Genomic DNA, 25594 nt, shown 5'->3' with positions numbered 1-25594 from the left:
CTCCCCAGGGGGGGAGGCTTCTCCAGGGGGGCACCGCCTGCAGCAACCAAGCCTCCCCTTTGCCTCCCCGGTACCCGCGGCGAGGTGCAGGGGCCCGCTGGGTCACCCAGCCACTGCTCCCTGTCACTGGATTGGGTGCCCACAACTAGGTCAGAGCCCCTCTCATGCCACACACATCAATACAAAACCACATCGAGGACCATGCAATCGGTAAAGCATTTGGCTGAGGAGACACAATAGTTTGTATTTTCCTCTTTCTTTCCCAAGCCTCACTTTGGGCGGAGAAGTCCTCTAACTGACATGCACCATCAGCAGTAGTGATCCTGCCAAAAGGATAATAAACCCAGAGATTATCTTTAAAGAAATAAAGCGCTTAAAGATAGCAGCTGGAAAGCAAAACTCGGAATCGTTTTGAATTCCAGTGAAGTATCACCTCTGCTCTCCCGAACCGGGTGTGCCAGCCAACACCACGGCATGTGGGCAGACAAAAGCACTTTTACGCAGCAGATGTTCAACGCACGAACTACCAAAGTGACCCTCCATCTCCACCGTTACTTCTAGAAAACTGGCTTGCATTTACAACCACAGCATGCAGGCCTGGTGACGTACAACTCTCTGTGCAGGCTGACACAGAGGACAAGAGACTTTTTGCATTCTAATCGGACATTTCACCATCTATTTTCCGCACGTCTTTTCCCGTTTTGTCTAAAAGAATAAGTGACTTTGTAATGTAGTTTGAAAGAATTAAAATTTAATTTTAACGAAACACAGAGGAGGGAAAAACCCAGACTGTAAAGCAGAAAGTAACTCTGGCTAATTCAAAATAAATGCAAAGGTTTTACCACAACCTGTTTGGGTTTTCCCTTGAGGAAGGGCTGAAGGAAAAAGACAATACTTTTTCATTTTTTTGGATCTTTTTTATTCAAAAGTTTTCAAAGAAATAAAACAGAAAAAAGCTAACAATCTAATCAAATTTACAGTTCAAAAATGTCTTTTGGCGTTTAACAACAAGTCCTAGGAAACAAAACTACAGAGTTATCTTGAACCGGACAAATAAGTTACCACTGGCAAGTTTGTGGCACTAGTAAAACAAAAATAAAAAATTAACTCTCTTGATCATATAGATATCTCTATGAAAATCTTTTTTTTTTCAATCTGTACAAAAGGTCTTTCTTCATAAATTAATTTTTTATAATTTAATGGCTGTCTACTATGTGATGTTTAAGTAACTGATTATTTCTTTATGTACAGAGGTTAAATTTCCCAAATCTTACCCAGACAATGAGTATGGCACTTAGTTCAGACATTTCTGGCAGCAGCTCTTCCCTCCCTCTAACACAGCTATCATACTGCAGTTTTAATTAACGCAAAAATATCAAGTAGTGAGAGATCCAGGCTTGGAAAGTTACCAGATACAGGCAAGGTGCTGCAGGAAGTCTGGACTTTTTACAAAGCAGTAATATTCCAGGGAGCATAGAACCAATAATACCACAACTTTTTAAAAAAAGAAAAAACAAAAACACATCTCTTATGACTATGTATTTCACTAGAATCTACACTTCTCAGAGCAGCAATTTACTTTTGAAACTATGAAATGTCACCGACATCTATACTCCAATACTCACACAAAATTTAAAAACTAAAAAATACTTGAAAGAAACAACTGCTTAGCCCTAGCTCCTGAGCTAGGATGATTTGGTCTGTGGAAACAGGGAGGGCCAGCAACCTGTCCCAATACAAAAGGAAATAAACTTTGAGGTAGATAACTGATCATATACAGCTGACCAGAGAAGTACACAGTTTTGGAAGACAACTTAATTCATCGTTCGATTTAAAACATATGCAATTGTAATAAAGAGCTTTAGTAGCAGTGAATTATCTAATATGTGAAGTACAAATAACTGTGTATTTATGAATCAGGAATTTCATAGTTTCAAAATTGGTTTTCTTTACACTTAACACTTGTAGTGATGATGTAAAGTGTGGCACTGCTTGGATCCAAGTCTTCCTTCATGCTTTTGTGTCCATACATCAATTAAAATTATAAAACCTAAATGCAAATGTACAAAAAAGGCACATTCTCCTAACCGCAAACTGGTCCGGCAAAAATAAAGAGTACAGAAGACGTAATGCTGAGACAAATCAGAATTATTGGTTACTGGCTCTTTGTTCTTTGGTAAAGTTACCTTTTAAAAGTGCCAAGTCTTTTTATTTTTATTTACCTACTATAGAGAGCTAGTACCCAATCAATTATGCTTCTACTTACATCTCAGCGTATGTTTGAAAACGAGTCCTTTAGCTTTTGCCATTTTGCTGTAATAGCAACTTTTCTGTTTGCTAAGTCTCAGCACAATCCTCATCCTAAAGCACTATCATTAGTATAAAGGAAGGACAAAAACATTCGGTGATATCTCCACCCCAAACTCCCTACTTTACCTATGCTAAAACTAGAACATCAAGTTAGTTTCTGAAAAAAGGCAAAAAAAGATTTTACATGGCATCATACAGCAGAGTTCCTAAATCATTCAAACTACCAGAGGGAACTATTGGCATATGGCCTTACAAACAATTTATCCTATTAAAATTTCCCCAGTCAGAAAATGTGTTTCACACAAAACATTTTTTTCCCCTCTTGCATTTCACTACCTTACATATTATGTGAAAAATCATTAAAAACACTTACTACACATTAAAAAAGCCAAATTTTCAGCAACTTTTATTGACTACCTTTAAAAGCCCTATGCTGCTGTTTTACAAGGCATAATAGACCAGCTCATTTGGTCAAAGCATTCTACACCATTAGTTTGGACTACTTACTGAAACAGCTACAGCATTGAAAGATTTAAGGCAAATTGGAATTCATAGAAAAGGATAAGACACTTCACACTACATTAAAAGAAAAACAGAAAGCTAAAAGACCAGACACTATAACTGCAACACTGCACTAAAGCAACACTCACACACTGCAAGCACAGAACATCATCTTAGATGTTTTACTATTTTTAAACTTCAGAAAACCCATTTCATACAATTAAAAAAAAAAAAAAGAAATAAACAAAATAAAAATAAACCAAAACACAAATTCTGTCATGCACATGAATAAATCTTCGTGGTCATCTGTGCATACCCAGAAATTTGAATATTTTTTTTTGCGTCATAACACTTGATAAAAATTTTTTTTTTTTACTAAAATAAACCTGTTCATGGGAACAGCTACTAGATGAATTTAAGGTTTTTCTTATGCACCTTATAGAACTTATAGCAAAAATAGTTTTAGTTGATTTCATTATAAATAACATTTTCAAGAACCTGTGCAAAACTGTCAATAATTCCTAAAGCACAATTGATCAGTAAAATCCATGATTGTTTCAGCCTTTGCACCCTTCTCCAGGCCAGGTCAACACTGGACATCTGTAACACAGAAAGGTCAGAGCTAGAGCAGAGTTACAATTGCGCGCTTTTTTTCTAATGTAGCTGTCCATAAAACTAAATCATTTCCTATTTTAGACAGCTGCGAGAAGACCAAGTGACTCTGAGTACAAATCTGCAAAGTAACACAGGCAGCAGTACAGGTGCTTGGCCCTTCCCAGGATAAGGCTCTCCGCCAGGATACAGCCTGTGTTCTATTTTCCCCCACTCTCTCTCATTCCCGTGCAGCGTGCAGAGCTCCCACTGGGGAACCGTGCGACTGCATTCAAAGCTATTCCCTTCTTTGTCGTTCTGTTATTATTGTTTCGTTTTAAATGACCAAAAGTGGGTGAGTGTATGAGCTTAATCCTGAGGCATCTCCAAGGCTTTTGATCTCTGGAAAAGGAACACAACTTTCTTTTGGTGCAGCCTCGGGCAGGCTATGTGCAACGCCTAATGCAGAGACAGCTACTGTACCTCCACCATGGCTAATACTTAACAGCAATTCAGGGCTCATCAAATTTGAAGGAAGACTTCTGAATTTACTGTATAGACTTACATTGCCATATGGGTTTAAAAAAACATCCAGCTAATGAAAAAAAGTTAAGACAATTTTTTAATTTCTCAAGGCAAGACAAAGTCTGGTATTTTAAGGCTTGAAGAATTATAATGGGCTACTTTTCAAGTCCCTTTGACTATTTTCACATAGTAGCAACTTTCTGAAAAGAAACTATGAAGTTATTAAATGTAGACACTAAAGGAAAGATGCTGGGTATTTCTGATTGACTGCGTTCACTTACACAAATGTGCTAGTTGTCATTTACTGTTATTTATGGCAATATGCATACCAACTTTTAATAAGACGCTCCCAAAAGTGCCGCATGTGTATTTATAAAGAAGTTTCAGTTTGACAATAGTCACAAAGCGATAATAATTAAGAGGTTGCACTGTTCCCTGTATTTAGGGCAAGAAGTAAATCAATTCCCTCCCCTTCACCTGTCTGAAAAATGACAAGTACCAACATATTCCAAGGACAGAAATACCAAATGCCATACTCTGAGGCTGAAATCAACTGAGTAATATTAACTCTCCCCACGTGCCCACTGCCACAGCCACTGCTGACATAGATTTCGCTGGCTCCTCCTGCATATCAATACAGGTAAAGGTACTTCTCTGCAGCATAAAATATGTGGAGGATTGGCTTACAGCAAACGGACAGAGTTGCTCACAGAGCTGGGTATTCTACACAGTCTCATCATTACAAAATGTGTCTCACGTGGCAGCACATCTCATCCTTTCAGGAGACTAAACGCTGCTCCTCCTCCCTGTCCCCAGTCTATGGGAAAGATGTAGACAGGCTGGGAGAGAAAGGCAGGACAGGGAGATGACACGCCGGATTACACTTTGCTGTCTATCACAGATCTCTATTGGTAAGGAGGTTTTATGTGCCCACAAGGAAGACTTAGGGCAAAACAAATAATTCCTTGAAAAGCGGTTAACACCAGCCAACAGCCTTGGCATGGGAAACGAGTGGTAGCCATGATTTTAACACTAGGAGATGAGTAACAAGAAGGGTCTGTGGCTTTGCTTTCTCCTTGCCCTGGAAGCAAATCAAGGATGTGGGCTTTCTCTAGATACCAGCATTTGGCCAGACTACAATAATAAACACAGGTCATATGTCATGCCATGCAGACTGTGCCATCTGTTGAACGTGCAAAGTTTCCCCATTGGTTTGTTTCTATCTTTACATCCTTGAACATGTAAGAAGTTGTTATGCCAATAACGGGGATGAGAGCCGTGCCGTCAAACAGCACAGCGGACCTGCAAAATCAAAGGTAATGCCAAAATGTGTGTACTGGTAGATCTATACATTTTAGGGAGAATATGATACAATTAGGAATTCTTCGCACATAACCGATTATGATTTTTGAGTATCTAATAAATGCTGTGAGGGCTGTAGAAAAAGCCTTTTAGGATGGCCTCTAGCACGTTATTGCAGCTGAATGGAATTTTTCAGTATGAGGTCTTACAAAATCTGATAAAAAAAACTATTTAGTCAAGTTACCTGGCTTACAAATCACTCGGAAAAAGATGAGTTAAAGGAAGAATTAAATTCCAGAATTATAAAACATGGAGGATGGAAAAGGGAATGGTTACTGCAAACAATATTTTAAGGATGGCAATCTACAGAAAGCAAAAATTCTGCATGGAAGGAGTTCGGGTAAAACTAATGAGTCATTAGCAAAGAAAGGCCATGCAAGCAAAGCCGGAGGAAACCTAAAGGAGGAAAGTAGAAGTCTGGAATTAGAGCTGAACAAGGACATGGATTAAAAATTAATAGATAAAATTCTGGACCAAATAGCCTTTTCCTCGAAAAAAAGATGAGCAGGCAAGTTTTCAGGGGAAAAGGTCAGCAAGGATTCCTACCAGACCACCCCCCTGCCTGTGGTCTGTAAGTCAGTTGCAAAGCTGCTTCCAAATCTTACATGTACCACAGAACTAGAGGATATTATACCTATAAATACAGCTCCCTTTACCATTGTGATTCTCATATTTTTGCACTAATTCATTGTTATTCTTGTATACAGCATGCTGCCAAGATGAACAAATTAAAATCCAACATAATCCAGTTATGCTATAGAGAAATTATTAAAACACTATTACTCATAATTCATTAACTCACTTTTGGAACCTGTGCTTCCTTTCCTGGCCAAGTTCAAATTAACTTCACTGTCTGTCCCCAGATATTATCAGTGTTATATTTATAGGACATAAAAAAATTTTCAATACAGAGTACTGTAAGTTATGAAATAAAACATCTTTGAATTCACATCTTTCATGTGACAGGATGAACCCTACCTCACAGTTACTTATTTTGCTGATACGTATATGGAGAATGGTCACTGGACGTCTCTACCGTAACCTGCTGTTGACCACTGGCTTCCTGAAAACAAAAATTAAGACAAGATGTGAGACACAAAATCAGGCAGCATTATCTGCAATCTGTGTTTCCGTGTGACCCATGCAATTAACAGTCTTCAAATCTGAAGTCTTTCTAACATTTCTCAAGTGGGGTATTCCAAACTTGAGGTGTTAACTTCACAATGATTTAAATAATAAATTTCAGCAAACAGAGAAATAAAACCTTGTATTTCCTCAGCTACTTTGATGACAACTAAAAAAAACCACAAACCTTTGACATTATAGAAATAAATATGCAGAGTGAGCAAATAACTGCTAGTGTATTTTCTACCTGCAAATGCAGAAGAGCATTCTGCCCCTGTCCTTTTGAGGGGCAGGGAGAAGAACAAGATCTACTGACCACATGTACAAACACTATCAATTTGAGTACCATGCTGCGACTGGCACTACTGCAGCACAAAGAATTGTAGCTGGGACTTCACATGCAGCCTGCCCAGAAACCAAGGAATTCATTCAGCTGACGGTGCTCTGATCAACAGTGCAATCAGCTAATTACTAAATTCCTTTTCCAACCCACACGGGCAGATGCATGAACTGGACCAAACAATTTCTGGAGTTTCTGGACAAATAGACTTTGAAACAAAATGTTTTTTCCTACAGTCTCTTCCAGAGCCTGTCTCGCACTCATTCTGCACACAAGAGCTGCAGCATACCTTGTCCAACTCCTCTGTTAAGGAAATACTGATCTATGAAAGGGTGTAAGGTAAGTCAAAACAGCAGACAAACTATTGTCTACCATTTAGTTATGCTCTTCAACTGGACTTGTAGAGGGGTTTATTAGGCAAATGTGCATGGTATCCTGAGACGCCAGGGTAAAATTGGGATCCTCTTCAAAAAGTTACAATCATGGTCTGTTTGCAGAGAACTTTGCTCACAGGAGAACTAAATGAAAGACCAACTTGTTCCTATTAGAAGTTAGGTTTCAAAAACCACAAAGTTCACCTGAGCTACACTCTTACGAAGACTGCTCCAAGCGCTCCAAGTACTGTAGTGCTACAACTACATGTCATTCTTTGTTATAGTACTAGTTATGTTAGTTTACAATAATGACACTTTATAGTTTTAATATACTTTGTATCCACAGAAAATTCACAGTTACAATGTTAGGCTTTCAAAAGTGGTTTTCCTAGGAAAAAAAATATCTAATATCCTATTCATGTCTCTTACCTCTGGTCTTTTATAAAATATACTGACCTCAACAGGAACCGCTGCTGTCTGAACATGTGTATATTGGGGTATGTAGGCTCCTTGCATAGCTGTTGTGGCTGGCATGTACTAGAAAGACAGAGAGTCCGTTAAATTGAGTTAAAGCCCAATGTAAATTCAAGAGTACTCAAAATATCTATCATGATATTGTTTAATAGATAGTGACTGTTTCCCTAAAGCAATGTATATGAGGGAAAGACCTTTGTGTCTGAAATCAATAGTCTTTTTGGAAAAGTGAGATACCTGTTTTGACAAAACTCAAATTTAGACTTCAAAGACTAGGTAATGGGATTTACTTCTCTGTAAATCTCAATCGTCACCTTTTCTTTCTTTTATTTCTATTTGCTCAGGGAAGAAGAGTATTTCCATTTAGAAGCTAGCTTGCATGTCTTCTGGTTTAGTTTCTGTTCCACACTTTGTATAATTTTCTGCAACTCTGATCTCCTGAAGAGTTAAAACAACTATTTTTTCTTTTTCAATACAACTCTGGAGTTACCTCCTGGGTTCCTTTCATTTACTTTGATCTATTTTTATTTACTCATTTCCAAGTTCTGATCAGCTAACAGACTGAATAAAACTTCTGAGTATGATTTAAAAAGAGATAGGTTTTAATATTTTATTGGATGAAAGACTACTTAAAGGATTACTTATTTTCTCCCTGCAAGCTGCACATGCGTACTGTGATCTACACACAGTTTTTTCTACTTGTGTAAGTTCTATTTTGTATTAAATTGCTACATACTGTTCCAGTACTGCCTAATGAAAGATGACTCATCTGCTGTGTCAGAGGGCTTATCATTGATGCAGGCTGTAGTGACATGGTGTGGTCCATGGAGGGAGTCAGTACAGCACCCTATTAAAACAGAAAGAAAGAAATGGTTGCGGCAACACGCAGATTTTAATTACATTTTTGATTCAAGAGCCTAAGTATGGGCTGTCCTTCTGAGCGATACACCACAAAACCCCTCCTCGATCCCAGGCACTGACTCAGGAAGCAGGTCTGGGGCATTCTGAATATTCTGCTCGAGCAGATGCATTTTGCACAGTTTGGTAATGGGGTAAGAACTGCACTGACCTCCTACTGAATATGCTGACGTACAATGCACTTAAGACACCTGCTGAAGACACTTCATAAACCATGAGTTGAACCAAATGCTAATTTTAAAGCAAAAACCTGCACATGTTACCAGGTATCAATTCATTTCCTTAAGCTTTGGAATTTCAGGCTTCAGGAAGAAACTTTTATCTCACCTTTAGGAATGGAAGCTTTGGAGGAACATTTGTCTTAGGAGAATTCTACCTGTCACATGTGATGTTCACACCCAAGACAGCTGCCCCACCTAATGGCTGGTTTCATTAGCACACAGATTTTAGAAGAATGGGTAGCAATGCTGATTCTTTGTCTAAATGCTGGCTACTGTGACGACCCTTCTATTACTCCTGTACCATTCTGTTAACTTCATTAAAAGTATATATCAAATGTTTAAACACTTCAGATTGCTAAATATGGAGGGCACACTTGCAAGGTTTTTTATGTTATCTGAAATGGAAGGTTATCAACAAATTTCATTTTACCAACCATGTTCTACAAAAACCCTTTTCTTTTCCAAATACTTTGTATGACTTATGCTTGCAGAAGTGTCAACTAAAATTGATGGAAGCTCAAAACTAACAGAAATAATTGCAGTGTACTAAAAGCCAGTATTTTGGATCAATAAATAATCCTTAAAAAGAAAAGAAAAAACCCGTACAGAATATAGTTGGAAAAACAACCATGTGATCAGCGTAGATGAAATGAGTCACAGGCACATCAAACACTAAAAGAATTTCCTGTCTGCAGACTGCAGGCTTCTCTGCAAAGCAAATGAGGAAGACAGCACAAGTCTTCACACAGGTCAAAACTGAACTTAAGTCAGGAATCTAGAGGCTCTTTTTCAGCTGTGAAATCTCATCTTGTACACCTGTGAAACTAATGCACCTTATAGCATTGTAACATATCAACCTGTGTCCTTCACAGCATGATTTGCAAGATGATTTTTTACGAAAGCCTGTCTCGACAGAGAGAAAAGTTAAAACCTGTAGCGTGTGTGTGTTTAACATTGAAAAACATATACAACAACAATTAAGTGTGTGAGAGCGCCTTCAGTATCACCTTCTCTGCATGCACAAGAAGAAAATGTTCTGCCAGGAAGATTTACATTCTATAATCTGCATGGAGAGGTTAATTAAAGTCAAGACAATATCCTTTCTATATCTGGAAACAGACTTGTTTGTTAACTATAGGAGCCCATATATTAAAGCACTTGTTATTATTTGTAATGCTGATCTCAAGAAACCTAGTAAGTCTCAGATATAATGGTACTTAATTGGTAAATGACACAGATAAGAAGCAAAATATCATGGGAGAGTATAGATTAGAATGCCTGACAGTCTGGTACAGATGCCACAGACAGAAGTGTAGGGAGACTAGCATTACTAATGAGCAGAGAAGCCAGAACAAGCTATGCAGGTTTTCTCAAGTCAGTGCCCATAATGTCATTTATATCACTATATACATCTGTCTTTCACAAATTACCCAGTCTGAACTATTCTAGGTCCATTCTAAAACCTTGGGTCTTCAGTTCCAGCCCCTGATGGGTAAACAGTATGTAAAACATTGGTGTTTGCAAAGAGCTTTTCATTTCAATAAAATAAATAAAGAGGAGGGTAAAAAAAAAGAAAAAAAAGTTTCCTCAGGATGCTGACTGGGTAACTAAGGTAACCGTCCTCATCACCTCGATACCCTGAAGGCAGCTTTCTTTTTTCCCTAATAAAATAAGGCCCCAATTCAGGTTACTATCTTTGTTTCTTTTTTAAATTTTGATCCATGACTTAATCATGATGTAATTGTCAAAACTCTGGAAGTAATTGGGCAGGAACTGGCCTATTTCCTGTTGTTTAAAGTTTGTGAAGTGTTTATACAATCAGTAACACAACAATGGAGAAGAATAAAAACTTACTGGGTGCTGCATTATATATGGTTGAGGCTGCATCCAAGAAGGACTCTGAACCTAGAACAAAATCAGTATTTTATTTTTCATTTTTGTCATTCTTGTCCTGAATACTCCAACTGAGATATAGTAATACCTTAACAAATCATGTTTACAAGCACACTCCTTATTTATTCACTTTTAAATGCAATTACTTCACTCTGTGAAGCAACATTGATTTTTGTGAAAAGGGTATTTACCTGTAAATCAGAAATGAGATTTGGAGACAATATATCACATATACCTTCAAGAACAGTACACTATGTTTTTAGGTCAGGTCTGAGTACACTGAAAGAGTTCAAACAGATGCATGACAGATTTCTGCTGTGTTGAAAAAGGAGGCATCTCCTTCTGCCTTTGAAAATCCTTTGAGGAAAATTGGAATCTCAGAAGGTATAGTGTCATTTGCCTTCTAGTGTGACTGGAATAAAATAAATTATAGAATTTTCACAAGGGAAAAAGAAACCAAGAATTCTGCTGTAATCTTGTTCCAGGAACAAGGGGAAGATTTAGGAGAATAGTTCTTCTCCAAGACATTGCAGTACATGATTCCCAAAGCATAGGAAGAGCAGAAGGTTGCGAAGACTGTTCCTGCTCTTGCAACTAGCATGTTTTCTCTCCAAAAACACTGACTACCCAAATACTTAAACTGAGGTAGGATGCCTAACTTTGCATGACAAGGTAAAGTAAAAAGAGTAAAAGGTAAACTCATAGGTTATCTGGTTACCCTAGTTAAAAAGACCTGGTTGCATCAGCTCTTTGTAAAAGCGTGCTGCAAGAAATATTAAAAGAATGAAAACATTTTCTCCCCACCTCCTGTAGGTGTATAGGATAAGGGAGGATTCTGACCTGTACCGCACATACAGAACTGACTCACTGCTGCTGCCGGACATTTAAAGTCCCTTAAACACCTCTACCATCATTCCCAGAGTCCTGTGAACAAGACAGGTAAACAGTCCTGAAAAAAATCCAGGTGAGGTACTTTGTGCAAAATAGAAATATTTCTTCCCTCCTTTTGCTACTGACTTTCAAGTCAGAGTAATTTTTTTTTCTCTTTTTCAATCAGAAAAGGAGCAAACAGGAATTAACAAATGGAAAACACTTGAACCCTCCCTTTCCTCAGGCAAAACCTTATTGGCAAAAATACTGGTACAGCCTGACTAAAGCTTTGGCTAATCTACTCATACTAAGATAGTAACTGGCTTTGTACTGTCATTTAGGTATACAGGAGTTGCAGAAACAAACTCTAGCCAAAACTTTATTAAATTTGTTTACCTTTAATAAGAATAAATCTAGGAACAGGTTATACCATGCCTCAAAGAAAAAATAAATAAATCATGCTCTTGTGATATGTCCTGTTGTGCAGATGACAGAACGCTGCAGGTTTCAGTGAGAAGGGATCAGTAATGATGATGTGACAAATATCCAAATTGTGAAACTCTTCTGGCCAAGAACCTCCTTCCTCTCCAGTACAGAATACTTCAATTTAATTTTCAACTTCTATTACTGTAGCACTTTAAGCATAATGATGTTAATAACTCCATCCACAATAATTTAAGCTCCATGCCACGTATATTGAAATCCTGGTAACAACATTCCTGGAAACATATAATTTTGTGGTCTGCCTATCTCAATAAGCCCAGAAAAATGTTACTATATTCCTAAGTATGTTTCCATGCCAACTTCCAACTTTTACTTGGATTCTGAATATCTGAAAGTCTTATATTGATAAATAATTTATATTTTAATAAAGAATAGCAGCTAATTTACTGGAATATTTTTCTGGGTAGGAACTTGTAATTTTTGAGGTATTGCTGTACAGAGCGGAATGATCCAATATACTGAAAAACAGAGTAGTAGCACTGTCTGCCAAGAGCAAACACTGTATTGCATAAGTCACCTCTGAAATTAATACAAAATTATTCCAGCTGCCCTTTACTCCAGAGTACACTGTTTTAACTCCTATATAATGCTTTCTTTGTGCAAGAAGGTGTTAGACCTCCAAACTAATATTAGACAATTCTTCCTCATTCTTCTCACCTGGAACGGGAGGGTACGTGGAAATTTCTGCGAGGGAATGCTCTGTTAGCCTTCCCTATGCTTTCTGCATAGCCTTCTGTATTCATTTTCACCCGCAGTAGGCTAGAAAACTCAGCACGTCTCTCTCACTAAAAAGCAAACAGCCTCTTCTCCTTTCTCTGACATACAGAGGTAAGAATTTTCCAAATTTACTTTGGGTTATTTATGACCCGAATCACCGATGTTTACTTCATCTATGTGTTAAACAGTAAAATGCCAAAAGAGATGATCATTTAGCTTACGCTGAGATAATTGCCACATCTCAAGTAGTAATTATAGTGCATACATCTGAGACTGCCATACTAGTTGCATTAAATGCAAGTTGTTTGTAAACCGAAACGTATGATGCCCTAAAACCGAGCATTCCTAAGAGATTTATTTCAAAGTACAAAAACTGTTCCACATCATTTTGCAGCATGTTGAACTGTTTGTCAATAACCTTTAGTGGGGACTCAAGATGACACCTATCAAAATTCCTTTTCAGGAAGCTTTGGACTGGGCTCTAAAAACAAAAAAAAACCGTGCATGATTCATGTTTTAATTTATTGTTCAAAATAAAGTAACTTTTGGGTTAGAAACACTGTTCTAGACTATTAAATGCTTTATTCCTAATGCAAAAACACTGAATTTGAATGCCAATGTAATTTGAACTCTTTTTCAAATTTCCTTCTCTAATGTCAAGCAAGTTTTTGCGTCCTTCTTAGTACAACTACATAACACAATATTGTTGAGCTTCCCTCCTGCCCTGAAACAATCTGGAGAAAAGTTCAAAAAGCATGGAGAAAGAGCTTTGAAACAGAATTTCATTGTGTCAAGAGGGTTTTAAATAAAGAATAATAATTTTAAAGATATATTATTGACATTAAAAGAACTTGACTGTGGGAAAATGAAAAATGATACATGAAATGCAGAAGTGGTTACAAATAACTTAGCCATCAGCACAAGCTAGAGACTGTTTTGCAAGACACCACTTATTTAATTGCTGTGCTTCCCGAAACAAACACACTCTTAGTTTTTAAGGCTGTCATTTTCATGCTGTTCAGCATGAAGAGGCCACTTCATTAAAATGAAACATTATTGGAGAATTCATAAAACCAGATGTAGCCATTGATAAATAAACATAAGCTCTGATGAACCATTTCAGCTACTAAGTTCTAAATACAAACCTGGTATGTGGAAACCGGAGAAGCAATATATGGCGTAATAGATGTCTGAGTGATCATTCTGTTTGCTGTAATACTGTAGGGTGATGGATAAAATCTAAAAAATGCAGAAATATTTATTAAATGTCAGTTCCGTGCGTCTTTCATAATGTAAACATTTTTCTCTTAGTGTGCCATTATTTAACATACCCATTTTGCAAAGCAGCTGTGGTTGGATCATATGTGAGTGTCATTCCAGCCTTTAAAAAAAAAAAGTGCAAAGAAAGAGTTGGCAAAATTCATTTGGATTGTAAATTTCTCTTACTCTTTCTTTAGTTGTATTATTTTTAAATGAAAATCCGTATTGAAATACTTTATTACTATAAGTTATGGAAAGGTTAATTGACAGAAGTAATTATATAGTGAAAAGAGTCACCAATACTGGCTATGAACACACGTTTCCAAGTCCCCATTATGAGGAACAAAATGCAATCTATGAAATACCTGGCTAAGAGAACATGTGTATGTCGGAGAGGCAGAGCATGAAGATGATTCTGTTAGGGTGTTGCCTACAATATATTAACTGTAAGAATGAATGGGGAGTGCTGTTTTTCAGAAGACACATTCAAATTTTCTTCTCTCATCTAGATGAGGTGTCTAGGCTTGCCAACCACAGTAAGCCTACAAAACTATTATCTTGAACATTAAAGATTCAAAAAGCTGTGACTAAAAAAAATTAATGCTGCACTGCATTAGTATAACATTGCAACGTTATGAAAATGATGTGCATTTCAGTGCTGCATAACTCAAAGGATTATTTACTACATGTAAATAAAGTTATGGTTCAGGTAGTTTTATAATATGAGAAATATCTCAGGCGTATTCCTGACTAAGTTGAAGGAGCTTTTACTGTTCACATGAACGAGACAGGATTTTGTGTTTTGCATTTTGTCTTTTTTCCTCTTAAGAAAGATACAGTTAAGTATTTCACAGAGTTGCAAACTGTCAGGTAAGAGTTGCTTGCACATTTTTAATATGCCAAAGAGCCAAGCCAAGAAGTCTCAATGCCTATCATTTTCGTAACTATTCATTATTGTACACCCACACTAAAGCTTGAAGGGAGGACTTACAAGTCTCACCTCGCCTTCTCTGTGCCATGCTCTTCCATTCTGTATATATTTATTCTGATTCTGTCTCTTTTTCTGTCCTCCATCGGCAAACTTGCACAATAAAGGTTCTGCAGGAACTGAGAAGAAAGAAACATTAGTTGAAGTAGCATTTATACACAGGTGCTGAGTGCTCCAAATGAAGTACATGTTTTAAATTATATTCCCAATATGACTTTTAAATAACACGGACTCATACTACAGCATCAACGGCTGTTCTGCATAGCACAAAGACAGCTGCCACACACGAACAGAGCATCTGGAATGCCTTATATCTTTGATTTTAAACTACTGCTGTAAAACCTGTTGGAAAGAAACATGGTCTGCATATCCCAAGTATATGTCTGTTGGTCTGGGGATGAATGAGAAGTGCCATCTGAATTCTGAGCCTCTTAGGAAGCACATCTAAGGAGAGTCGAGAATAAATCTGGCCAAAAGTCTTTAATATATTCCCCCCACCCTGTGAGGGTTTCAGTATTGTCCCAAATCTTAAACTTCTCTGCTCATCCAGAATAGCCAGAAGAGCTGGCACAATACCTCCACTTACTTTAACCAGCAGGACAGCAGGGTGGAGCAGGAACCTTTTTCTCCTGCCACCTTGCACTGAAAAAACGCCACAGCTGTCCGTTCCTTTTTTATCTCTGTTCTAAAAAGAGCACACAATGCAACCAGAAATTCTTCAAGATTTTTATCTTGTTTTTTGCATACGGTCATGAAATAGTATGATACTGTACTTGGGGGTTTTTTTTGCATAACATAATCCTGACCATGAGTCTGATTTTTAATGCAAAAATTGAACCAACGAAAAAGAGAAGTTTGCACAGTATTCTTTCCATGGTACTACCTTCAACTGCAATAGTTTCTGAGTACCTATGGCTGAAGCACAGCTCTGCTACATCAACCACACCCTCCCTAATCACAGGGTGGAAGCACTGTTACGACTTGGATGTGAACACTCATCTGCCAATAATTCCTGACACATGAGCTGTCCAAGCTTTACCATGATACTCCTCCAGTCATTCTCTGTTTAGAAACACCTTCATGAGACACGGCTGGATCTGAAAACATGCAAGTTGCCAACTGCAGAGTAAACACACGGAGTGGGAGGGACACCCGCAAAAAAATAACCCCAAGAAAAATTTTAGCGTATCGGTATCGTGCAACAAAATCTAATAGTATAACCATGGCCAGTGCTGACATGCTCTTTACTCTGTCTGCATTTACGAAAGGTGATTGGTATTGAAAACCTCAGAGACTTATAACCTGGCAAAAAGCTTGACTTTTGAAACTGGCACAAAACTAGCACTAATGGCCAAGTCATCCCTGGCTTTGGGTGGCATACCTAAAACACTAGCTCCGGTTCTACTGAAAAAAAAGCTATTATACCAATTTGCTGATGGACAATTTGACATTACTTTATATAAGATAGATCTCAACAACTTTGGTCATATCACACAACATTTTAATCATTCAGTTCTGTTGAAAGAAGAGGAGTTAATATCGGATGTTGTTAGTCAATATGGGTAAAACTGTCAGGTTCTGGTCTGAAATTGTTTTGACTGACTTTACACAGTGAGGAAAAGAAAAAAAATCATCAGAAAGGGAAAGCTGAGATCCAAACACAGAACTGTCTTAAATGGAAAATAAAGGTTGTTCCCCACGTTGACTATCTCTGGCTACTTATAAACTATTTCAAACCATCTAGTATTGTGGGAAGCATGTGTGACTTCCAAAATATACACCAGAAATTTTTGGATGAAGTCAAAAGAAACTGGCATGAGAACTGCTTATAAAGACATCAGAAAATACCAAAACATTTCTAACCCTGTGATTCTGTATTATAGCACTCATCGGTCGTAAATACTTTATTTAAAGCTGCATTATACTTTCATCAAAAATCACCATAGTGAATTGCACAAAACTTTTCTGAAAGCATTATTTATGCTTACATTTCCTATTATTGCCTCAAGACAGTGATTGTTTTTTTAAAAAGTCAGAGTAAACCTGTCCAACTGTCAGTAAAATGTTCATTAAAATCTACTTTAAGAATAAGTAGGATTTTTTTTGTCAGTAGGTAACTGAAAACAACTTAATTTTAAATGATGAAACATCTGTGGTGCATTGGAAATGTTCTCCTGACAAATTTAAAAAGGAAGAAAAAATGGAACAAGAACTATTCACATGTATTGGATTTTCATATGCAATATCCAAAACCTGCAGCAATGAAAAAAAATTTTCAAAGGGCATTAATTTGTGATTTGCCTGAAGTTAGTGCTCTATCTTACTGAACACAGATCTGGTCATGGGAATCCTTGTTTTTCTGACCTTCCAGCTTCTCTTGCTCCTCACTGTGTCCATAAATGAAGCCAAATGCTGTGAAAGCTCCAACTCACGTTAAAAACCCTGAAGCTGACCGTCTATTTAATACTGCCAACTGCTGTGAGAAGGCTCTGTAGCATTTGCCTTCCTTGATTCCAGTTCAAGATCTGAATGCTGATAGTGGGGACTGCCACAATTGAAAGCCTAACTGCAATTTTTGGCTGCTCTTCCATACATGTGACCTGAGGAGTACTGCATTCGCGGCTTCAAGAACACAATGACTGATGGTCATCAGAGGGAGGGTCATGAGAAGGAGATAAACCTTCATGGGAGCCAAGTATGATCTTTTGATCCCCCCCTCAAAGAATGAATGTAGCCCTCTCTTCAAAATCAAATCTGAAATTTATTTCTTCAGCTTACCTTTCCTCATATTTTTCACAAATACGTAAGATATTCTCTCTCTTGTACATACAAACGTGTGTGCATATATATCTATCAAACCAAAACACTCCAACAAGCCCTACAGACCAGTGAAGCAATCTTTTTCAGTCAGGCAATCTTTTTTCTGGTCCAGAAGAAAGGGAGAGTAATTTTTACTGTTTAATTGTTGGGAAGTGTGCAGGGCCAGTGATGAAGGGGATCATTAATCATTCACTGACTTGTCTGTATGTGCAAGACAGAGTGGCACAGCGTAACTATTCAGAGTTGCATTCACAGCTAAGAGCAAGCTGATGTAAAAGGCTACAATTTACAGTGGACTTACGCTTCTGCAGCTAAGACACCACGTTTAAAAAGCCCATGTTACTGACACTTAATGAAAACCAGCAGACACTCTCAATGGTCTGTAGATGCCTGTTGAGCTGCTGCTATGGAGACATTCTGTAACCATGAGCCTTCCCGTGCTTTAACAGGTCAGTGCTTTAAAACCTGACTGCGAAAAGTGTTGACCATCTCCTCCTGCCCTGAATCACCCTCCTCTAGGGCTAACGTTTTTACAGAAGAAAGCTGTGAATGCAGTATTAGTCCAGAAAGTAAATAATTCCTTGTTGTACATGCATTGTGCACATGTGTACATTAGAATTCAGTCTTCATTTACTCAGCGTCTACCCAAATGTGTACCAGGTGATACTATAAATGCAAGAACAAAATTGATGGTCTTACATTGGACTTTGTGTTTACACACTTGACTTTACATGGTTAATTTTATCAACTTTTCAATAAACCTTGCTTTCAGATATTAAAAAATACAACAAAATAGTTTTAAAATACTATTTTTTAATCTATTTTCAATTAAACCGCACCTTTTAGTTACATTCATTGCTTATTTTCTAGCAATATGACAAGGCATATGGGACTAAAAAAATCTCACATTAAAACATCACTTTAATGATAGAGCAAACCTGTACAGCTAGAAACTTTTACCCAGAGCTGTGAAAATTAAAAAAAAAAGTTGTGTCACACAAGATCTCAGTAGCTTTATATGTTTTAAAGCGAAACAAAATATATACTCTTCACCATCCTAACCTTCACTTAAATGCAGTGCTCAGGGTTACATTTATTTAATAACTTACACAAGGTTTAACAATTTGTCACAGGAGTATGTTTTTGAGTGGTTGTAAGTAGTATTTTTCTTTTCTATTCCAATGTTGCTACTTAAAACTAAGCAGCAGTTACAAATGATGGGAATTAGAGCAGTAAAAAGCCTCTAATCTTTGATCTAATGTGTAAAATCTTGGTTCCTTCTGCCTTCAGTGTGACAATCAGGGTTAATACCAGCACTGTGACCTCTTGATACCCCTTAGCAGTGATTTCCAGACTGTGGTTCACGGATTATTTCTAAAGGATCTGTGACAGATAACTAAGAAATGTGAGTTTATGGTCAAGCAGCTCAAATTCACTATATAGAGATATTCAGTGCTGAACATTTTGTGAAGGTAAGCAAATAGAAAACTCTCAAAAAAACCTGCCACAAAGTAACTACTTCAAGGCTCCATTTTCACTCCTGTCCTGCACTACAAAGATGTCCATGATCAGAATCACTCCAAACAGTATTGTCTACCATACCTGGTAGACCTCTTCCTAGTCTACAACCACGAACACAGGCAGGAGCAGGGCGCTCACACCTGTCTTCAGTTTCCTCCCTAAAACAGAATCTGAGTGACCAATATCTTCACCGTTAGTGGGAAGAGGAGGGTGGGTCATGGATCACCTATGATTTTTGGACCATCGCCACAACCCACCATTCCTGAAGTAAAAACGGTATGGGCTGCTCAGCAAAAATGCTCTCTACCTTTACACCCATTAAAACAAAATCACCTAAGTTATTTTCAGTAAAAGAAGTAATAAATAATCCATAAAGCCTATATAACAGGCATAAAACTTACGTAACTTTTTAGCTTCTATATTTTTCATTTTAAATGTAAGAGACACAAATACACTCGGACTTACACACACCTTATGTATTCTACAGCACAACTGCTTTATGCAATTATTTATATAATTATCCTCATGTATCATCAAGCAGCTGCATGCTGCTGTGATAGGGAGGAGATACTTTTCATGATTTTGCCCAGCAGATCATTTCTACTACTGTTACAGGTCCAACACAAGACAAAAAGCGAGCAAACATTTAAGAATCATCTTTAGGGGAGGGAGGCTAAGTATGCTGCTCTGTCCTCACTACTCATCTTCTGTGCCCTGGTTCCTTATATTAGTGTAGTCTCTGTTTCCTCCGGCTCATGTCATGGAGTTGGTGTTTTGCAGGAGAAGGTTTAAATATCACATTATTCACTAAAATAATAATTCTTTAAAAAGGAAATTAAAACTACATGCAAAAGTAATTTCAAGATTATAGCAATCATGTAATAAACACACAGCTGAAAACAGAATGAAATACAAAAATCGAAGTCCTGAGAGAAATGGACAGGAAGTCATAGCCCAAAAATCAGAACAAGCTATTACAAAAACATGTAACAGAAGTATAAACTCCAACTAGAACAAATGTTAAAACTGGTATGCAACTTCTAGGAGTTTTAGGGTTATACAACCTTGTGGTGCATTTGAAATTGCTCTCTGAGCTAACCTTCCTTCTCACTCACTGAAGAAAAACAAGGACACACTAGCTATTGAATATATTTGATAAGCTAATATGGAGCAGGGAAATAAAGCCTGAATAGCTTGTTACATCTGGGTTCAGCTTGCTCAGTACCATCAACACCCAGCCACTCGCTCAAATCTACAGTCAACACTTTTGTGACCACCCTGTGCTACCCTTGGCCCGCTCAGATTCTAAAGAGGCGTTTCTGTTCTGTCTTCTCATGCTCCAGAGGTTTCATCTATGCTTCCTATAACTGTTTAACCCATTCTTCCATTTAAACCCAAATTTCATTAAAATAACAAAGCTGTGTCATCAAAGCATGTTTTTGTTGAACACATGTTCTTCCTCCCACACCAATTTTATTACAGGCCTGTCTCTCCTACCTTCCTCATCCTGATAACGGTGTTTTTATAGCCAGCTCCCTTTGCCGATTTTAGCCAAGTTTCTAGGACACAATGTTTTAATTTAAACATAGTTCCAGTTCTACAATTTTATTTTGCATGTATTCGAACTTCTTCCTCTATAACCTCAAAGGATGCTAATGTATTTCAAAACATTTTCCTAACTTTTGTTTGTCCAAGATCCACTTTTCTCTGTGCAGGTAGTCCAAGACCACAGTTGCCCCATGACTCTGCCCCACTTTTTGGCCGACTGAAGTGTATTATAATGCATAAACTGCATCCTCTAATCAGACTGCATTATTGGGCATGTGCTTACTATATGGTAAGGAACTCCAGGAAGAATTTTAACTCCATAAAAAACCCTTCCAAGAAGCAATACAACTTCACAGCATCATCATGGAAAAGTAGAGTTGGGGCTGTACCATATACAATAAAATTTAGGGTCTTCAAGGTTCTCACAACTTTCTTAGGAACCTAATTATCTGTCATATTTTTCAGCATCATGGAAGGTACAACATCTTACTTAACGGACTTTCAGACATTTAGTTATCTATTTCTGAGCAACTCATCTAGACACTCTTTGTAACAAAGACAGCTGACAGCAAAGATACATCAGTCTCTGGAGGTGTTTGCCTCTTTACCTATCCTAGACAGAGAGCCTAGCCGACTACTTTGCCAAGTAAGCATAAGAAGTTAAAGTTCCTGAGAAGGATTATGTCTTGAGACCCTTCTTTAGTTTCCATTTTCTGACACTCAGCAGTTCTGTGCAAATTTCTTGTCCCTAATTCATCACACTTTTCTGGTAAATGTTTCCTCCACACTGCAGAAATTGTTCTTAAAATTCCATGCAGCAATTTTTATTCCTACCTGGTTGAACCTGATCGTATAAGGGTGCAACTCCAGCTTCAGCAACAGCCCACCCGACACAGAGCATGATTAGCAATGACAGCAATGACATACTTGGTGGCTTGTTCATTGAGAACACGGTAATGCGAGTGAAAATAAAAATAAGTAAACTAAATAGCACTAATAGGAGGTTCTGTTACAGCTTTTTTACTGACTCTAACTGAATAGAAATCCTTATATGTTAATTTAGAAAACTCTTGGTTTCTCCATACTTTTTACTTTTATTTATGTCCAAGCCATAGCAGCACTATAAAACTAATCATGGAGGGTGGATCAGAGCACAGTCAGCATTCAGAGAAAACCGTTCCGTGATCTCCTTGCCCCTAAAGGGATTTTCCACCTCATAAAAAAAACAGATTTCTAAATATATGAAATAGAAAAATAAATATTACAGCCCCTAAGTATAACAAAGTTTTAACTAAATAATCTTGGCAATCAACCCCAAAGCAAAGGGTCTGCAAAAGCCAAGCCAGGGAAGTCAAAACCCTGCATTCGATTAGTGCTGGTGAAGGGAGTGGTTTCCTGTGCTCTGAAGCAGCTTTCCATCCCTACTGCAGCACAGACTGCCTCAAACTGGAGTAATCTTTGAGGGATGAAGCATGTATGTAGTTTTACTAAACAAGCCACATTCTTGTCCGCCTGCCGAGGGCTGCTTTCCTCCTCCTCAGTGTCAGGATCTGGCTGCAGAGAACATTTCACCAGCAGGATAAAGGTGGCTTCAGCAACCACATCAACAATGTAATTTGTAAAACTCCCACTTGGGATTCTCAATAAAATGATTACCAAAAGCTGCCTGGAATGTCAGGCATGTGTTCTTTCCTCCTTTATTGTCCTCTTTTCTTTCTATTTTACTTTGCTGCTCTGACTTGCCTTTCCTTGTTTTTACATGTTTATGGAATATGCATTTTGTCTCTTAGAAACAGTGCTGACAAAGCAGGCAAACTGATGAGGAACGTGGTGTGACAACAACAAAACGGCACTACATAGCTTCTCTGCATTTTGACTTACACAACATTTCTGGAAGTAGCATTCTTTGTTGACCTCTTTCCATCTTCCTGAAGAACCTCAAAGCCTACATTGACTTAACAGACACAGCTCTCCCAATGAATGAAAGTGCCTGGCATTAAGGTACTGCTGCGGAACATATTTTTTACTAATCAGATCTCTTGTTGAAAATTATGTCGAAAAAATCATCAACAGATGGCAAAAGTAGTCCATTTTTTGCCTCTCAGAACTGTCCCTGGACAATCAGCGAAATTTTGTTTTGATACACATACAACACATATTTGTCTCCTCACTTCAACTGGGATTATGTGGGATGTAAATTTGTGCATAGCTGGCTTAAGGCATTTTAGCTGCTTGTCTGTCTGCTCGGAGAGAACACTACTAGATTCCTAGAAAAGGCTTACAGTAGGAAAGTGATATACTGTGTTCCAAGTGAGCAAGTATTACAGTCATCCAACAAGACACAGTTTAATTTTAATAAGCCTGCCTCTGAACGAGAAGCCAGATACAACAATCAGTGTAACAGGCTTCCACTATGTAAGCAATAACCCATTCATACATCTTGTTAGAAATATATCCAACATACCAGAAACTCCTGCTGGTGTCTTTATGAATTTTCCATTAAAATGAGCAATCACTGCTTCACATTTTTCTGTTGACTCCATCCTAAGAAAATAAAGAATAATTTACATAAATTAAACACTTATCCAGATTCCCATGTTTGTGATCTTTTTAAAGCATGTTTCTTGCTTTTTCTCGCTTTGCTTTTGTGGCTTGCTTTCCCATGTGTGAGCAATAGAGAAGATGTTTTCTAAGAACAGACAACTCAGAAAGGTAAAACTAAACTCAGTCAACATTTTAGGCACTCTGAGGCCAAAGTCAGTGCCAAACTGCAAACACAATACCCTTATTTACTTAGAAATTAGGCACAACATTGCTTGGCCAGCTACAGTACAAAGTACCTATGCTGTCTTAAAGGAAGCAGAAAGACTGATCCACAGTCATTCTCAACAACTCTTAGTGTCCATGATATATACAACCAATGTTAATGCCACTTTTCATAGAGGTTTCTGAAGTGTTTGTACAGTTTTAAGAGTCATAAAACTCAAATATAAACATGCCTGACCATGGCCCAAACTGCCTTTGCAACTTTTAGATTACACTTATCATACCAACTAAATGATGTACCCATCTCCTATTTAATTGTCTCCAAGTTACTTTTGAAACAGGAACCAATGACAGAATAGCTATGGTGGCTACTGAGAATTTATCCAGCATCCTGAACAGGTTTGTGCACTGATGTTGTCAAAACTAGACTTCATAGACTGTGTGGACTACCTGTGAGCTAATGCCAGTCGGGGAGCAGCTCCGCAGGTTGCAGCTACCTCCTTACATTACAATGTAGATGTGGCGGCTCTAACTGCCAGCTTGGACCAAGTTGCAATGGATGACCGAGACATAAAATTAATTTTGTTAATAATTGTAAAAGAATATCTTTTGCAGCTGTCTGCAAGATGATGTTTGGATAATGTTGAACAAATATTTGCTTTCTATTTGCTCATCAAGTTCTGTAATTCAAATCCATATATTAGGTCAATGGCCTCGGCAGCAATGAAGCAGTAGTAAAAATTACTAACTCTTGGTACCTTCTTAATTCTGATAGCCTTTCTGCACAGGCCAACAAAATACAGTCACAGACAGCAACCAAAATCATCAAAATGCAAGACTGAACCACAAGCTTTCCTCATGGTTTCAAAAATACCTTCTAGAGAATTTTCAGAAGTTCTGGATTGTTGGATCTCCATCAAAGAAATCTAAATTTTTTGTCTCACATGAAAGAAACAATATAATTTAGTTTCAGACTCAAGTCTGGACTTGATAAAATGTATTAGCCCTTATTAACCTAATAAAATGCTACCAAAGGCAAGAAATTAAAATCTTTATTTAACGTCTACATGTTTCTTGGACAATTTTAACTTTAACTAATATTTATCCAAAAATGTTCCAATACCTACCTTGCAGAACTGGAAAATTTTTTATCAGATATGACAGCAATAGCTTATTCTATAACTCATGTATAATATATGTGTATAAATTAATATGCATATAAAAATAACTTTAAGTTTATGTGTATATATATACAAAACATGTAATGTATAATACAGAACCTAAGGAGAAAATACTTTAAAACTAATCTCTTCTAATGTCTTCAATACAAGCAAGGTTTTGGATATACACAAGTCTTTTGGACTTTTACATACAATTCTAAAACTCTTCCAGCTATATTTGAATAACAGCATTCCTAAGATACCACTGATTCAAGGTAGAGTTGGGTAAGCAAATTCAGGGAGAAAAGACTGAATAAATCCATAATGCCTACTGAATTTTAGCTTGGGTGTTACTGGATTCTGCTCTTCATAGTACCAAGAAGTGAAAGCTGTATTTAAGCACGTATTAGTGGGTTGGTTTTTTTTCAAAATTAGAAAATATAATTTTTGGATATATACTGCTTTGTACATCATCCAAAAACACATACACACATTCTGTGTGTACCTGTACGGAGTTCACACTCAAATACTTGTGCATATACTTATACGAAAAAATACAAGTGTATGAATGGACTAAAAATGCCAAATTAAATTTACACCATAAATATTACAAATACTTATTGATTTATTTAAAGGGGACAGGAAGAAATTTTGGTGGAAACAAACTTGCTGGTTTTGCACTCTTAAATATAGGAATATAAATCTCATTGTTTCTAATTTTGTTCTTTTGTTGTATCTTCTCGAGACTGGACAGTCTGCCGAGCAAATAAAGCCAGTGGGGCATGGGGGATGTTAGAAAAATAAAA

The 25594-nt window shown here is 37.4% G+C and overlaps 1 protein-coding gene across 4 annotated transcripts in view; it reads right to left on the bottom strand.

Moving 5' to 3' along the window:
- Positions 1-895: 895 nt before the first annotated feature.
- RBMS1 (RNA binding motif single stranded interacting protein 1) overlaps positions 896-25594 on the bottom strand; it is a 148985-nt gene continuing 124286 nt past the window's right edge. For 2 of the 4 annotated variants that reach the window (XM_055717851.1, XM_005442843.4), the window contains exons 6-14: positions 23327-23406; positions 14977-15092; positions 14057-14106; positions 13871-13964; positions 10596-10646; positions 8339-8449; positions 7585-7665; positions 6268-6352; positions 896-3411 (exon numbers count right to left, since the gene is read on the bottom strand). In XM_055717851.1, the coding sequence (XP_055573826.1) occupies positions 6275-6352; positions 7585-7665; positions 8339-8449; positions 10596-10646; positions 13871-13964; positions 14057-14106; positions 14977-15092; positions 23327-23406 (661 nt within the window). In that variant the 3' untranslated portion in view covers positions 896-3411; positions 6268-6274. The remainder of the gene's footprint in view (positions 3412-6267; positions 6353-7584; positions 7666-8338; positions 8450-10595; positions 10647-13870; positions 13965-14056; positions 14107-14976; positions 15093-23326; positions 23407-25594) is intronic. The other 2 variants (XM_055717852.1, XM_005442844.4) reach the window with 1 other exon arrangement.

Source organism: Falco cherrug, chromosome 8, assembly GCF_023634085.1.
Source record: "Falco cherrug isolate bFalChe1 chromosome 8, bFalChe1.pri, whole genome shotgun sequence".
Taxonomy (NCBI): Eukaryota; Metazoa; Chordata; class Aves; order Falconiformes; family Falconidae; genus Falco; species Falco cherrug.
This window is presented reverse-complemented; position numbering and strand designations above follow the sequence as displayed.